Source organism: Acomys minous (assembly GCF_964271855.1).
Source record: "Acomys minous genome assembly, chromosome: 18".
NCBI classification, from domain to species: Eukaryota; Metazoa; Chordata; class Mammalia; order Rodentia; family Muridae; genus Acomys; species Acomys minous.
In genome coordinates this window covers 65,448,917-65,465,127 of record NC_140501.1, presented here as the reverse complement: position 1 = coordinate 65,465,127, position 16,211 = coordinate 65,448,917, and the positions used below count along the sequence as shown (strand labels likewise).

Genomic DNA, 16,211 nt, shown 5'->3' with positions numbered 1-16,211 from the left:
AAAACACCATTCACATAAGATAATTGGAATAATTTTTAAGCAAAAGAGAAAGAGGAAGGAAAGGGGAGATAGAAAAAAAAAGGCAAAATGTCAATATTGAATGTGTACCTAAGATATATTGGTATTCATCCTGCTTTTTTTTTCCCCTCCACTTTTCTGTAGATAACTTTCTCTAATAGTTTGGGAGAGAGATGTCTCGTGTGAACCAACATTTGCATACAGATACTGGCTGACATCACTTACAAAAGGGCTGCATGTAAAGTGGGAGACCTCAGTTCCTCCCGGGCAGTCCTGACCTTCATTTGACCTCAGCAGAGGGCTCCAGCTGGTTTCCTGGACCACTGTTGGGTAGCTTCTGAGTGAGAGGCCTCTGCCCCTCCCCGCCGGACGCCACCTTGCCTCAGCTGAGTGGACTGTTGAAGTGTGCTGTCAGGCTTATGCCAAGCTTTGCTTTTAGAGAGGCATCAAGTCCTTCTGCCATAGGCGTCTAAGTGGCTGTCCCTAAGCTGAGCTGCGTGTCGGACTGCTTTATTATAACTACCCTACTGCCGGCCCACGGCGACAAAATGGCTTCCCGGCACTTCTGGGGGCGTGACGAGAAGCCCAGGTTTAATCCACTTTCTCTCTCCTGCATGAAGAAACCACGGACCGCAGCAACTCTTATGAAAGGAAACACTGACCTGGGGGCTGGCTTCCGTTTCAGAGGCTTAGTCCATCACTTTCATAGTGGGGAACATGGCAGGATGCAGCCAGGTCCTAAAGCTGAGAGCTACAGCCTGCTCTGTAAGGAGAGAGAGCCTGGACCTGGCTAAGGCTTTTAAAACCTCAACGCCCACCCCCAAGTGATGCTGTCCTTCTGAGGCCACACCTCCTAATCCCTCTAATCTTATCAAAGAGTTCCATTTCCTGAATGACTAAGTAGTCAAATATATTGGCCTTGGCTGTCCTGGACTCACTTTGTAGACCAGGCTGGCCTCGAACTCACAGTGATCCGCCTGCCTCTGCCTCCCGAGTGCTGGGATTAAAGGTGTGAGTGCGGGCCTTTCTTATTCAAACCTCCACACCTGAACACACTTCAATATTCTTTTCCATCTTTGCCCAAGGAAAATGACTCGACTCCTAAGACATAGTATTGCAACTTTTTATTCAGGAAATATCACACAGGGCTGATGCAAACAGATAATGCATTAAATTTATATAAATCTGACAGCTACATTTTCCAGAAGAGACCCCATCATTGTAAACGAGGAAGAGAAACCAGGCGGGTGTCTGTAAGGACTGCAGCGTTCTAAGCAAGTGTCCCCAAAGTCCCCTTCAGTGGAGGTGGCCCACTGGGCAGGATGAGAAGGTGGCTGGTCAGAGCCCTGCGTCCTGGCCCCGCCTACCGGGCTCAGCGGCAGGCCCTGCTGAACTCCTGGAGCGCCCACCGCTTGTTCTTCGCAGCCAGCTTGAGCTGCGTGTACTCTTTCACCAGGCTCTCAAAGTCTTCTCCCAGGACCTCATAGGTCTCCAGGACCAGCCTTGATCTCTCCATGTCCTGCTCCTGGAGGCGAATGGCTCCCTCTAAACGGTCCCTGAGAGCCGAGGCGGAGAAGTTGTGAGACCTCAGTGCCGTCAGGAACAAGCCTACGGGTCGGGGCACCGGCCCCCCCAACAACAGCGTCCAGGTCTTGGGGGCTTACCTGATCAGCCGATGCACTTCGACCTTCTCAGCACTGTAGGTATCAGACAAAATCTTCAGCTCCTCCATCCTGACAGAGGGGAGAGAGAACGTCACGCGGAGGATCCCACACCACTGCAGAGTTAGGGGCCGGCACCATGCGTCAGTGGGAAAAGTGCTCGCTGCACTAGCATTAGTGACCTGAGTTCAATCCCTGGAACTCATGTAAAGGTGGACGAGAGAACTGAATCCAGAGCTGTGGTCTGACCTCTACATGCACTGTGGTGCGCACACACATTCACCCCGTTACACACTCACACACATTTACACACACACACACACACACACACACACACACACACACACACACACGTTCCTTTAAAGTAAAAAATGGCCATGAATGGGTGAGTTCAAGGCCAGTTTGGTTTACAAAGTAAGTCCGAGACAGACAGGACTACGCACAGAAACCCTGTCTTGAAAACAAACAAACAAAAAAGCCAAAAAGTTGAGGGATAGAAAAGCGACTCAGTGGTTAAGAACATTTGTTACAATTACAGAAGATCTAGGTTCAATTCCCAGCACCCGCTAGGCAGTTCACTATAACTCCAGTTCCAGGGGACCCAACATCCTTTTCTGACCTTTGGAGCCACCGGAAGTCATACATGCAATTTTGACACTCATACACATAAAAAATAATAAATCTTTTTTTTGTGTGTGTGTGTGTGTGTTCAATACAGGATTTCTCCGTGTAGCTCTGGCTGTCCTGGAACTTATTCTGTAGACCAGGCTGGCCTCAAACTTCACACCTCTGCCTCCCAAGTGCTGGGATTAAGGGTATGGGACACCACCACCAGACCAAAACAGCATTAAAAAAACAAAAAAGATTTACTTATGTATATGAGCACTCTATTTGCATTATGTCTGCATGACAGAAGAGAGCATCAGACAAAAGAGGGAATCAGATTTCATTATAGATGGTTCTGAGCCACCATGTGGTTGTTGGGAATTGAACTCAGGACCTCTGGATAAGCAACCAGTGCTCTTAACCACCGAGCCATCTCTCCAGCCCCCAAAACAGAACTTTTTTTTTTTCCTGAGACAGGGTTTCTCTGGGTAGGCTTAGCTGTCCTAGACTCACTTTGTAGAACAGGCTAGCCTCGAACTCATAGTGATCCATCTGCCTCTGCCTCCTCAGTGCTAGGATTAAAGGTGTGCATCACCATGCTTGGCTGAATTTTTTTTCTTTTTTGTTAAATAACTAACTTGCTGGGTGGTGGTGGTACACACCTTCAATCCCAGGCAGAAGCAGGCAGATCACTATGAGTTCGAGGCCAGCCTGGGCTACAAAGTAAGCCCAGGACAGCCAAGGCTACATACAGAAACGCTGTCTTGAAAAAAAAAAGAAAGAAAGAAAGAAAGAAAGAAAGAAAGAAAGAAAGAAAGACAAACCCCAACACCAAACACCAAACAAACAAAAATACCTAACTCTACTGTGGTGGCACATCCCTTTAACCCTAGCACTCAATAGGCAGAGGCAGGTGGATCTCCGAGTTGAAAGTCAGCCTGGCCTACATAGTGAATTTCAGGCCAACCAGTTAGCCAGGACCAGGACTACGGAGTGTGACCCTATCTCAAAACAAGCAAACATGCATCACAGTAGCTAGCCACAGGCAAGGTACAGAGACAGAAGAGCCACCGTGAACCCCTAAGCAGTTTTACTGACCCCACAGTAAAACACCTATTTCAGAAGGCTGTAAAATAAATACTTAAGAGTGTTGAAAGCTGTTGGGTTACAGCAAGAAAGGGTAATTATACTGCTGTGTGACACTTCCTGATATCCACTGGTCCCAAGCATGGCGAAGAGAGAGAGATGAGGAACAGGATGGAGTGGCTGGATCCGCCAGCTCACAGCTCACCTCAGCTTAAGGACCATGGCGCTGCACTTGATCTCCAGGTACTGAGCATTGATGCGGTCTAGCTCAGACTGAGTCTTCAGCCGGTGCTCCTGAAGGAGTCTCTGCAGCAAGGTGAGGCAGCGGAGAAGCACCTGACCGAACGCCCGCCCAAGAGAAAGGACAAGCAAGCCGTAAGAGAAAAAAGCCTCAGCTTACCCGAAGGGATCCTGGGGTCAAATACAGGGGAGCAGCCACCGCCCGGCAAACCTGGGAGTAGGCAGCCCTCTTCTTCTCCAGCAACACCAGCTGCTCCTGCTGCTGGCCCTTGGCTTCCAGGCACTGCTGCTTCTCTCCCAGTAGGACCTCTGTGAGGGACCACACCTTCGCTGCTTTCAGGGCTTCTCCATCAGTATCTGGGCAGACAGAAGAGGAAACCCCAATAGATGCCACCCTACAAGGGCCTTTGTCTACAAGGACCATCCCACAGTCTCCCTGCTTTTCTTTTTCTTTCTTATTTTTTTTTTTTTTCTTTTCGAGACAGGGTCTCTCTGTGTTAGCCTGGGCTGTCCTGGACTCACTTTGTAGACCAGGCTGGCCTCGAACTCACAGCGATCCACCTGCCTCTGCCTCCCGAGTGCTGGGATTAAAGTTGTGCGCCACCACACCCGGCTCTCCCTGCTTTTCTTATAGTTAGGGTCTCTTACTCTGTAGCCCAGGCTACCCAGGAAATTCTGAAGGCCCTGGAGTATATACTAGGTTGCCTCTCAGTTTTGGTTTGTTGAGAAAGGGTCTCACTACAGAGCCCTGGCTGGCCTGGAACTCACTATACAAACCAGGCTGGCCTCAAACTCACAGAGATCCACTTGCTTAACTCGCTATACAAACCAGGCTGGCCTCGAACTCACAGAGATCCATTTGCTTCTATGTCCCAGAGTGCTCAGGTTAAAGGCATATGCCGTCACATCCAGCTTATTTGTTGTTGTTGGGTTTTTTTTTTCCCGAGACAGGGTCTCTCTGTGTAGCCTTGGCTGTCCTGGACTCACTTTGTAGTCCAGGCTGGCCTTGAACTCAGCGATCCACCTGCCTCTGCCTCCCGAGTGCTGGGACTAAAGGCATGCGCCACCACACCCGGCCTTTTGGATGTGTATTTTTTACTTATGTAACTGTGGGAGGGAGGATGTGTGCATATGAGTGCAGGTGCCAGCGGAGGCCAGAGGCGTCCCACTCCTGAGCTGGAGTTACAGGCAATTGCGAACTGTCCAGTGTGAGCGCTGGGATGTCTTCTGCCAGAGTAGCCACGTGTTCTAACTGATGAGTCCTTTCTCCAGCCCATCCATTTACTTATGCGTTCTTTTTTTTTTATTTTAAAATTATGTGTACACATGTGCATCTGGTAATGTGCACATGGGAGTCCAGCAGAGGGCTGTAGCTCCCTGAGGCTGGAGTTACAAGACCTTGTGAGCCTCCTGATGTGGGAGCTGCACTCAAACTTGGGGCCTCTGGAAGAGCTGAGGACTCTTAGCCAACTGAGCACCGCTACAGCCAGTAGTCCTATATTCATAAACCACAAAATAAAGATAAGGGAGACACAGGCACATCGAACTTTCCCTTTTTTGTTGTTTCTCAAGACAGGGTCTCTCTGTGGAGACTTGGCTACCCTGGGCTCAAACTCACAGAGATCCGACTGCCTCTGCCTCCCAAGTGCTAGGATTGCAGATATGTGCCACCATACCCAGCTGGGACTTTTCTCTTTGCCATCCTGATCCTCCTGAGAAAGCAATTCACCTTTTCCTGAAGAGAGCGGCCACTGCCCAGCCGCAGCGCCTTGATGACTAACAGAGTCCTCACAGAAGGACTTGCTGTAATCCCACTAACTTGGAAACAAACATTTTTGTTTCTAAAGTCTCCAAGTAGTCGAAACTGGGCATGGTGGGTCATGCCAATAACCCCAACACTTGGGAGGCTGAGGCAGGAGGACAGCCACAGGTGTGAGGCCAGCCTGGGTCCATGGGGAGTTCCTGACTAGAGAGCCTGGAACACAGACTAGGACCTGTCCTGAGCCCACATCAGACTGAAGATGCTGGCTGGCTGGGGAGCCCGGGGGCGTGTGAGTGAGCCAGGCCGCCTCGCACCTGAGCTGGGGTCGTGGTAGAAGAGCAGGGTGAAGCATTTCCTCTTGAGCTGCTCCTCCACCTCTGCCTGGAGCCGAGCCCTCATCCACACGAAATCCTACAGAGAGGCACACAGACCGTTAGCACCAGGAAGGCCTGTCCAGTGGGTGTGAGGACACAGATAGCCTCACACACAAAAAAAAGAAACACCATCCAGAGAGCCTGGGATGGTGGTGCACCAATCCTAGCATTCAGAAGACTGAGGTGTGATGGGGAGTTCAAGGCCAGAGACTACATGAGGGCCCATCTCAAAACCCACAAACGAATCATAGCACTAAGCAAGCAAACTATGCCACAGGTATACAATGGAATCCTACCCAGAGTTCTGTTTATTCTTGTCACACTGAGAACTGAACTCAGGACCCTGGGTATGCTAGGCTGAGGTTCCACCACTGAGCTACCTCGCCCTCCCTGGTAGTGGTTGAAACAGATACAATAAAGCTATCAGGTGTCCACTGCCTAGAAAGCCGTCAGAATGGAGACATCATTATATTTATGTTTAGTATTGTTTAGGGGGGTGGGGGGTTGTTTTTGTCTTTTTGAGACAGGGTCTCTCTACATAGCCCTGGCTGGCCTAGGACTCACTTTGTAGACCCAAACTCATAGTGAGATCCGCCTGTCTCTGCTTCCCGACTGCTAGGATTAAAGGCATGCACCACCACTGCCTGGCTTTTATTGTTGTTGTTGTTGTTGTTGGGTTTTTGTTTTTGTTTTTTTTTTTAAAGATTTATTTATTATGTATACAGATCTCATTATAGAATGATGGTTGTGAGCCAACATGTGGTTGCTGGGATTTGAACTCATGACCTTTGGAAGAACAGTCAGTGCTCCTAACCTCTGAGCCATCTCTCCAGCCCTTGTTTTTGTTTTTTTGAGACAGGGTTTCTCTGTGTAGCCTTGGCTGTCCTGGAATCACTTTGTAGAGCAGGCTGGCATCAAATTCTCAGTGATCCTCCTGCCTCTGCCTCCCGAGTGCTGGGGTTAAAGGCATGCGCCACCACACCCAGCTTTTTTTTTTTTTAAGATTTATTTACGGTATTTATTATGTACACCTGCACACTGGAAGAGGGCACCAGATCCCATTATAGATGGCTGTGAGCCACCATGTGGTTGCTGGGAATTGAACTCAGGACCTTTGGAAGAGCAGTCAGTGCTCTTAACCTCTGAGCCAACCTCTGAACCAACCAGTTAGGCCTTGTCTCCCAAAAAAGTTTTTTTAAAGGAAGAAGACCATAGAGATGGCTCAGTAGTTGGGAGTACTGGCAGCTGCTCTTCCAGAGGCCCCAGGTTTGCTTCCCAGTTTACAGCAGCTGTAACACCAGTTCCAGGGGACTTAACACCCTTTTCCAGCCTCCGTAGGAATGTGGTGCACAGACATGCTTGTAGGCAACACTCATATATATTTAAAAAATGAGAGTGAGCAAGGGGAGTATAAAACGACCAACATGAGTTGTTTATGATAACACTGCATTAGCTGGGCATGGTGAATGCCTTTAATCCCAGCACTTGGGAGGCAGAGGCAGGCGGATCACTGTGAGTTCGAGGCCAGCCTGGTCTACAAAGCGAGTCCAGGACAGCCAGCTACACAGAAAAACCCTGTCTCAAAAACACAAAACAAAAACCACTGCATTTTACTCTTTCGGTCTCTGGTTGCGTGGCTGAGCAACATGACAATGGGGACTTGTCTGTTTTTGGAAGAATCTCAATAAGATGCACGCGCTGTATGGCCATGGTGGCTCTGAGGCCACCTTTAGAAGTCACCCTGGTGTAAACAGGGCTACCCCACTAAGCAGAAAACGAATAAGTGGAGGACCACAGCTGACAGAAAAACTACCATGGGCCGGGCGTGGTGGTGCACGCCTGTAATCCCAGCACTTGGGAGGCAGAGGCTGGTGGAGCACTGTGAGTTCGAGGCCAGCCTGGTCTACAAAGTGAGCCCAGGGCAGCCAGGGCTACACAGAGAGACCCTGTCTCAAAATACCAAAAAACCAAAAACAAGAAGAAGAAGGAGGAGGAAGAAGAAGAGAAGGAAGAGGAGGAGGAGGAGGAGGAGGAGGAGGAGGAGGAGGAGGAGAAGAAGAAGAAGAAGAAGAAGAAGAAGAAGAAGAAGAAGAAGAAGAAGAAGAAAATCTTTGCAAGAAAATTTTAGTGGCTGGAGAGATGGCTCAGCAGTTAAGAGCACTGGCTGCTCCTCCAGAGGACCCAGGTTCAAATCCCAGCACCTATATGAAACTCCGGTTTCAGGGAATCTGATGCCCTTGTCAGGCCTCCATGTGCACACCACACATGTGGTGCATAGACATACAATTAGGCAAAACACCTACAGCCATATAATAATAATAATAATAATAATAATAATAATAATAATAATAATAATAATAATAATAACAACAACAACAACAACAACAACAACAACAACAACAACAACAGGAAGAAAGAGAAAACTTTAGCTGCAGATGCAGCTCCATTGCTAGCATGCTTGTCTAGCATACGAGAGGCGTTGGGTTTGATCGCCTGGCAAGTCATAAATCAAGCATGGTGGTGCACACTCGTAATCCCAGCACTTGGGAGGTCTAGTCAGGAGGATTCAAAGTTCAAGGCCACCCTGAAATAAATACTAGCAATCCCGAGGAAAGAGACAGACAGACAGACAGACAGACAATTGATACACGAGAACTTGAAACATTAGATCTGGTATCTGCTTCCAACCTGTGAGGGGGGCATGAGTTCCAGAAGGTCGGCCTTCTCCAGGCCCAGCAGAGAGGGCATCTCCGTCTCCTGGCCTGGACCTGAAAGCTGTGTCAGTTCAGTTACCAGCAGCCGCTGTTCAAGAGTCTCATAAAACTGAAAAGAAAAAGAGAAAGAAAAAGAGAAAGAAAATAATAATAATAATAACAACAACAACAACATGCCTTTTGACTTAGCTGGGCAGAGGTGGTGCATGCCTTTAACTCTAGTCTACATAACCAGCTCCAGGCCAGCCAGGGCTATGCAGAAAAGGCTACACCTGCCCAAAGGAAACAAAAAGACCTTCACTCCCACCTCTTCCTACACAACTTCAAAATCCTAGTCGCCACTAGAGAGAACTGAATTACTAGGGTTCCCTCCCCCTTCCTCTCGCCTCCCTCCCTGTGTCCTGGAACTCAGATCCGCCTGTCTGCCAGGACGGAAGGCGTGGCTGCCACCGCCTGGCCTCCCTGTGCCCGTCTCTTTCCTCCTCCCTCCTGCATGTCCCACCGTGCTGCCCAGGCTGGCCCCAGATCTCCACTCTCCAGCCTCACAAGCGGTGGGTACCAGTCATGCGCTGCCCCACCCGGCCGCGGGGTTGTTCCTGTCCCTGTAACCGACCCTGGCCTGGTTTCCTCGGCCTCACCTTTTTGTCCTCCGAGCTTAGGTTTGCGTCCTGTGCCCTCACATAGTAGTCAGTGAGCAGCTCCTGGATGGCCCTCTGTAAGGTCTCGCACCGCAGCCACGCCGCCTTGTGCAGCCGAACCTCATTCCACACCTCAAAACCAGACAAAAGCTCCGTCTCTCTGAGATGCTTTCTCTCCCGAGGCCTCTACTCTGCCCCTGCCGCCCTCCTCCCAGGGCCTCACCTGAGCCTGCTCTTTCGCCAGCGAGAGGCTTAAACCACTTTCGTCCACATGCTTCGAGATACTGAGCAACAGCTTGCTGAAATACGGGTTCTGTATCAGATCCTCTTCACTCAGGGAGCAAGGAGGAAACTGCTTGCCACACACTTGAAAGATGACAAACAAAGCAAATACATGGGGCTCCTTGCTTTATATAATTGGGCAAAGCATGTTAGGGGGATCCTTCTGTGCACCGTGTAAAAGTCTTTGTATTACTCAAATGCTGATTTCTGTGCCAGGCAGAGAGATATTCCTGTGGCTGCATCATATTTTGTAAACACTCCCTCCATCACCTTCTGATTGGTTTAATAAAGAGCTGAGCAGCCTATAGCAAGGCAGGAAGGATGGGCGGGACTTCCAGGCAGAGCAGGGAGCTCTGAGAAAAGAACCAGGTGTGGGATCTGCCAGCCAGATGCTCAGGCAGAAGGGGGGTGGGCAAAGAAGCATGAAGCAGAACGTAGATTAATATAAATGGATTAATTTAAGTTATAAAAGCTAGTTATAAGCCAGGCATGATGTCACACTCCTGTAATCCCAGCACTCAGGAGGCAGAGGCATGCAGATCTCTGAGTTCAAGGCCAGCCTGGTCTACAAAACAACTCCAGGACAGCCAAGGTCAAACAGAGAAACCCTGTCTCAGAAAAGCAAAAACAAAACAAACAACAAAAAAGAGAATTAGGAGCAAGCCTAAGCTAAGGCCAAGCTTTCATAACTAAAAAACGGTCTCCGTATCATTATTGCCATTATCGGGAGATGGCAGTCTGAACAAAATCCTGTTATAAATGGCACCCAACATACAACACTTACTCTTAAAAACAAAACAAAACAAACAAACAAAAAACCAAGCAGGCCTTTAATCTCAGCATTCAGGGAGGCAGAGGCAGGCGGAGGATCGCTGTGAGTTCGAGGCCAGCCTGGTCTACAAAGTGAGTCCAGGACAGCCAAGGCAACAACAGAGAAAAACCCTGTCTCGAAACCCACCCCCTGCAAAAAGACAACTCTGATTTTAAGTTGGAAAATTCTCTAAATATAACATAGTATAAACAGAAAAGTGAGTAAAGCCAGGAGTGATGCCACACACCTGTAGTCCCTCAGGACACTAGGGAAGGAGGCCCTTTTAGCAGAAGACTTTGACACCAGCTCGTTAGGGGACTTGCTACCAAGACTGATGACCCAAGTCCATTTCCCAGAAACCATGAGATAAGAGAGCACCAACTCCTGACATGTGTTTTCTGATCGATACACGTCAGTGCTCACATAAATAAATAAGTATAAATAAAAAGCACTGTGGTGGCACACACTTGGAATCTCAGGGTTAGGGAGACAGAGGCAGGAGAATTAGGGGTTCCAGGCCAGCTTGGGCTACATGACCTCTGGAGGGGCCTGCATTACACTGTTAGGCCTTCAAAATACAAATCACAAATAAACCAGAAATTAGCAAGTAGCTACTTTTTATACAGGGATGTTAATCAAAGGAAAAAGGTGCCTAACAAAGTACATTGTGTGTTGCCAGGGACCCCAGGCCCAAAGTTAAGGTCTTGGTAAATGGGAATGCACATGCCTGCTGCGGAAAGGTTCACTCCCCAGCTCCAAGAGAGAGGAAAAAAACAAGTAAAGATTCTCACAGTAACCCAAGATGTCATTCATACAAAGTTACTATAATCTTGTTGTTTTTGTTTTTGTTTTTCAAGACAGGGTCTCTCATGCGTTTGAATGCTTGGAGTGGCATTATAAGGAAGTGTGGCTTCGTTGGAGGACCTACGTCACTGGGGAGGCGGGGTTTTGAAGTCTTAAATATGTTCAGGCTATGCCCGGTGTGAGCCAGTCTCCTTTTGCTGCCTTGCGCGTCAAAGTTCAGAAACTCTCAGCTCCTCCAGGACCGCATCTGCCCCCGACGCCGCCATGCTTCGCGCCGGGGTGATAAGGGACTAAACTGTAAGCCACGCCCCAAATGAACTGTTTTCCTTTACAAGAGATGCCTCAGTCTCTTGACCGCAACAGCGCCCTCTGACAAAGACACTAACTACCCTTACCTTGCTGCAGTATTTCAACCCCTTCTCCAGATGAGCAGATATCTCCAGATGCCATCTGATGCTCTTGGTATTATCTGCATGGAACCAAATGGAAGAAAACTGCACGTTGAACAACCCCCCTGGCTGCACCAGGTGACGCCACCTTAGGCAGTCTCACAAGCCCAGGCTGGTCTCAAAACTCTGTGCTGCTGCTGGGGCAAGCCTTGAACTCCCGACTCTGTTCTACCTGCCTCTTCTTCCTTGGCGCTAGGATTAAAAGTGTGCGCCACCACATCTGGCTCGGAGATGTTTCTTATAGAGCAGGGCTATCTCAGACATCAGGGTCCCCGAAGTTTAGCGGGTTATGGACAAACTTACCAGTAACTGCCAGAATACCTTACAAGAACAAAATGTCTCCCAAGCTGCCCAAAAGAGAAACCCTCCAGGGCTAGAGAGATGGCTCAGCCGTCAAAGGAGAAGCTCACAACCAAAACTGTAAGAGAAACCCTCCACCTCCTCTCCCCACCCACCCCAGGTCCACTAAGGTCTTTCTCCCCTTGAGACAGGATCTCTGTGTAGCCCTGGCTGCCCTGGCTCCGCTAAAGGAAGGCGGCTCCCAAACACTGTCATTGTGCTGGACCTACAAACTGCTGCTCTCAGGTTCCCAGTAAACTGGGGGTAGGTGGTCCAAGAATCCCTATTGCCCAGTGGCAGCTCAGCTATGGAATATCACACTGATTTTTTTTGTTAGTGCTTCTCTGACTGTGTCATCTCATGGAAGAGCTGTCTTGGGGTAGGAGTGACAGACGCTTGAACAACAGCCTTTAATGTAACTAGGTTAGAGAAACGCACCTAGCCAGGTGGTGGTGGCGCACGCCTTTAATCCCAGCACTCGGGAGGCAGAGGCAGGAGGATAGCTGTGAGTTCGAGGCCAGCCTGGTCTACAAAGTGAATCCAGGACAGCTAAGGCTACACAGAGAAACACTGTCTTGAAAAACCAAAAAATAAACAAATTAATTAAATTAAATTAATAAATAAAATAAAACGCTCCTAGAGAAGAGGACAGGACAACAGGGCACTGCAGACTGCACAGCGGTAGGGAAGAGGACATAGCTACGGATGTTTTGCCTCAACCTGGAGCGCCTTTTACAGAATGCCGTCAGTACAGAGCAGCGAGAAACTGAACAGGAACACAAAAACACTGTCCGCCCTCTCTTCCCCTCTTCCCTGCGCATTGCTCTACCCTCTTCCTGCAAACGACAGCTGAGCCCAAATCAGCGCCGACCCTGAGGCTTATTAGGAGAACACTTCGCGTCCGCAGGACATTGGTTTATTCTCTCCTTTCGTGAGTCACACGAAAGCAACTACCCGTTTGTTTTCGTAACGTGGTCTTGAGGACGCAAGCTGAGAGGCGCCGTGCTAGGCCTCCCACAGGTTAATGTTTCCGTGTGAGTTTAAGAGAAACCGCTCGCTTTCTCTGGTGCCAAGCCTTCTTCCACCTGCAACGCCGCGATAACGATTCCTGCCTCGCTCGAAACATCAAGAACGAATAACAATCGGCTGGTCGGCAAAAAGCTATTTAGTTAAAGTTTTACCAGTAAGTTCAGCTTTACCAGTTCGGTTTATTGTTGAGCTATGCCTGCCAATAAAGTTGTGCGGGCCACTTAGACACTCAGCCACGGGGGGGACGGGGGGGGGGGGGACGGGGACTCAACCGGCCAGGGGTCCTCAGGCGGAGCCGCCCGCCCGCAGCGGCCAAAGGGCATGTGCCCTGAGGCTGCACCCCACCCTGCGCAGGCAGCAGGGGGTCACACGCGGGGCCGCCCAGCGCTGAGCTCCGGCGCAGGCGTGTTTCCAGCCCTCCAGCCATCCCGGCACGCCGCACTAGACGCGGATTGACTGTACAGATTGTTTTCACAGGAGGTGACCCCTACAAGGCCCGAGATCATCAAGATGCAGAACGCGCTCTCCGGCGCCGACCTACCGTCTGGGCCGCCAAGGAGTCCTACCGGGGGACGAGCTCACGGTCGTCCAGGGCAAACCCGCACACCTCCCAACCAGGGCGCAGAGGCCGGGGACTGCCTGGATAGACGTTCCCGCCCAGCGTAGGTGGAACGGGCCTTAAATCAGACGGGCCGCCGGGCAGGGCGGGGCGGGGCTGCGCTGGGCGGGAACGGAGGCCCCGCCCCCACCGCGCGCGCCCGGCGCAACTGCCGCGGAGAGCCCAGAAGTGGGGACCTGACCCGTTTTATGGGGGGAGGACTGAGGCACCGCGGGTATAGTTAGAGGTGGCGGGCCAAGCCCTGAAGCTTAGGCCTGCCTCTGTGGTCCTCGAAGCTCGAACAAGTCGCACCTTTAACGGCTTCCCTCTTGAATGCGTTTAGTGGTTGTTGTTTTGGCTTTATTTATTTTCCAGTTGCAAGACAGAGTTTCTTACGTAGCCCTGGCTGTCCCTGTGTTGGAACTCGTGTTATAGACCAGGCTAGCCTGGAACTCAGAGATCTGCCTGCCTCTGCCTCCCGAGTGCTGAGATTAGAGGCTCTTGCTACTGGAACCCAGTAGGCTTCTTTTTTACTTAAATATGGGCGCACGCATGCGCCATATGTGTGCAATATCCACTAACGCCAGAAGAGGGCGCCAGAGCCCTTTGAGCAGATGTTATAAACAATCGTGAGATACGGGTTCTGGGACTTGAACTCAGATCCTCTGAAAGAGTAGTCAGTGTTCTCAAACACTGAGCCATCGCTCCAGCTACACTTTTTTTTTTTTCTTCCCTGAGAGAGAGTTTCTCTGTGTAGCCTTGGCTGTCCTGGACTCGCTTTGTAGACCAGGCTGGCCTCGAACTCACAGAAATCCTCCTGCCTCTGCCTCCTGTGTGCTGGGATTAAAGGCATGCGCCACCACACTCGGCCCCTCTTATTTATTTTTATTTTTTGTTTTGTTTTTTGTTTTTTAGAGACAGGGTCTCTCAGTGCTAGCCTTGGTATTTTTTAAATCACATTTTATTTACCGTGCGTGCTTACATGTGCTGTGAAGGTCAGAAGACGTTGTGGGAGTCAACTCTTCCACACCACAGGTTCTGTCGAGTCGAGTCATAGCCTTGGCAGCTCCTTTACCCACTGATCCATGTTAACTGCCCTTGCCCTCCCCTTTATTTCTCATTTTTCCTTCGCCCTTATTCCTGGCTAGTGGTTTTGCAAAACTCAGGGAACACAACCAGGAGGAGAATTACTTTAGAAAATAAGATGTTTGCCGGGACACGCGTCACTTCATCCCACCTACGCCGGAGGTTGACTCAGGAAGATCTGGAATTCAAGGCTAGGCCTGGGCACCATGCTCAAGTTGCCTCCCCGTCTCCCCATCTGAAAAATAAAAGTTTTTGTTTTGTTTTGTTTTGTTTTTTGAAAAATAAAAGTTTCATATGAAATAAACTGCTTCAACATTATTAGATCTCTTTTTAATCTTTGGCTTATTTTTACTGTTGTTTATGCATGTGCCTGTTTTGCCTGCATGTACATCTGTGTTCCACTTGTATGCTTGGAGCTGTGGGAAACCCTGGAACTGTTTACAGTTATCACCAGGACTGGGATTCGAATCCAGGTCTTCTGGAAGAGCAGTAGTTGCTGTCTCCCTAGCCCAGTTAACAGATCTCTTGCATGAGAGAACAAACTGATAGGATAGGGCAAAGCATGCGAGGAGACGGAGCTGTTCAACTGTTCTTTTAGAGACCAGTGGTTCTCAACCTGTGGTCAAGACCCCAAAGGGGGAGCCTCCCCGACCCATGAATGTACAAAGGTCACTTAAGACTATTAGAAACACAAATGTTTACTTTTTTTTTTTTTTTTTTTTTGGTTTTTCGAGACTGGGTCTCTCTGTGTAGCCTTGGCTGTCCTGGATTCACTTTGTAGACCAGGCTGGCCTCGAACTCACAGCAATCTGCCTGCCTCTGCCTCCCGAGCGCTGGGATTAAAGGCGTGCGCCACCACGCCCGGCTTTTACGTTATAATTTTTTTAAATTTATTTTTATTTTATGTTCATTGGTGTTTCAGGTTTTTCATTTTGTTTTTTGTTTTTTTTCAAGACAGGGTCTCTCTGTATAGCGCACGCCTTTAATCCCAGCACTCGGGAGGCAGAGGCAGGCAGATTGCTGTGAGTTTGAGGCCAGCCTGGTCTACAAAAGGAGTTCAGGACAGTCAAGGCCACACAGAGAACCCTTGGAGAGAGAGACAGAGAGAGAGAGAGACAGAGAGAGAGAGAGACAGAGAGAGAGAGAGAGAGAGAGAGAGAGAGAGAGAGAGAGAGAGAAGAACCAATAGAGACTTCCACTAGTACACACAGAGGAATGACCCTGGGTGGAAAGGTTTTTATGCCCTTGGTCGGAGCATCAGCTGCCATGTTTCATGTTTAATGCTTAGAGTGCTGTCATTCTCCAAGGCTTTTAAAAATCATTTCTGCTTCCTCAGTTCCGAAATGCAGCCTCATTAAATGCTAGGCCTATGCACCAACAGCGCTCAGGACAAAATAGCAAGCATACTTTGGTGATTTTCAGCTGATGAGAGATTTACTGAAATTTCATCTCCCAGGTCTTCAATACTGAACTACAAAGCTTTGGCTAAGTGGCTTGAAAGCACACGAGGCTCGGAGAAATGAAGATCCTGCAGCCGGCCTTCCTGAGAGGGATGGGGAAGACAGTGGCGGGAGCCTTGCCGTGGACAGACCTCTATAAGCCGTTATCTCTTCTCTCTTTGTCACTTTCAGGCCAGGAGACCTTGGGCTCCAGGTGCCCTTCGTGTCAAGAGGAGGCAAAGGCACATTCCTAGTCACCCCAATCTCTTAGCATT

At 49.5% G+C, this 16,211-nt stretch overlaps 1 protein-coding gene across 1 annotated transcript; it reads right to left on the bottom strand.

Moving 5' to 3' along the window:
- Window positions 1-1,127: 1,127 nt before the first annotated feature.
- On the bottom strand, window positions 1,128-13,541 carry HAUS4 (HAUS augmin like complex subunit 4). Its single transcript, XM_084767042.1, has 10 exons — window positions 13,355-13,541; window positions 11,392-11,465; window positions 9,323-9,465; window positions 9,100-9,231; window positions 8,436-8,570; window positions 5,688-5,784; window positions 3,823-3,968; window positions 3,577-3,707; window positions 1,683-1,751; window positions 1,128-1,574 (listed from the first exon to the last, which is right to left on the bottom strand). Exons 2-10 carry the CDS (start codon window positions 11,444-11,446, stop codon window positions 1,391-1,393), a joined length of 1,092 nt encoding a protein of 363 aa, XP_084623168.1. The 5' UTR covers window positions 11,447-11,465; window positions 13,355-13,541; the 3' UTR covers window positions 1,128-1,390.
- Between the last annotated feature and the right edge of the window lie 2,670 nt (window positions 13,542-16,211).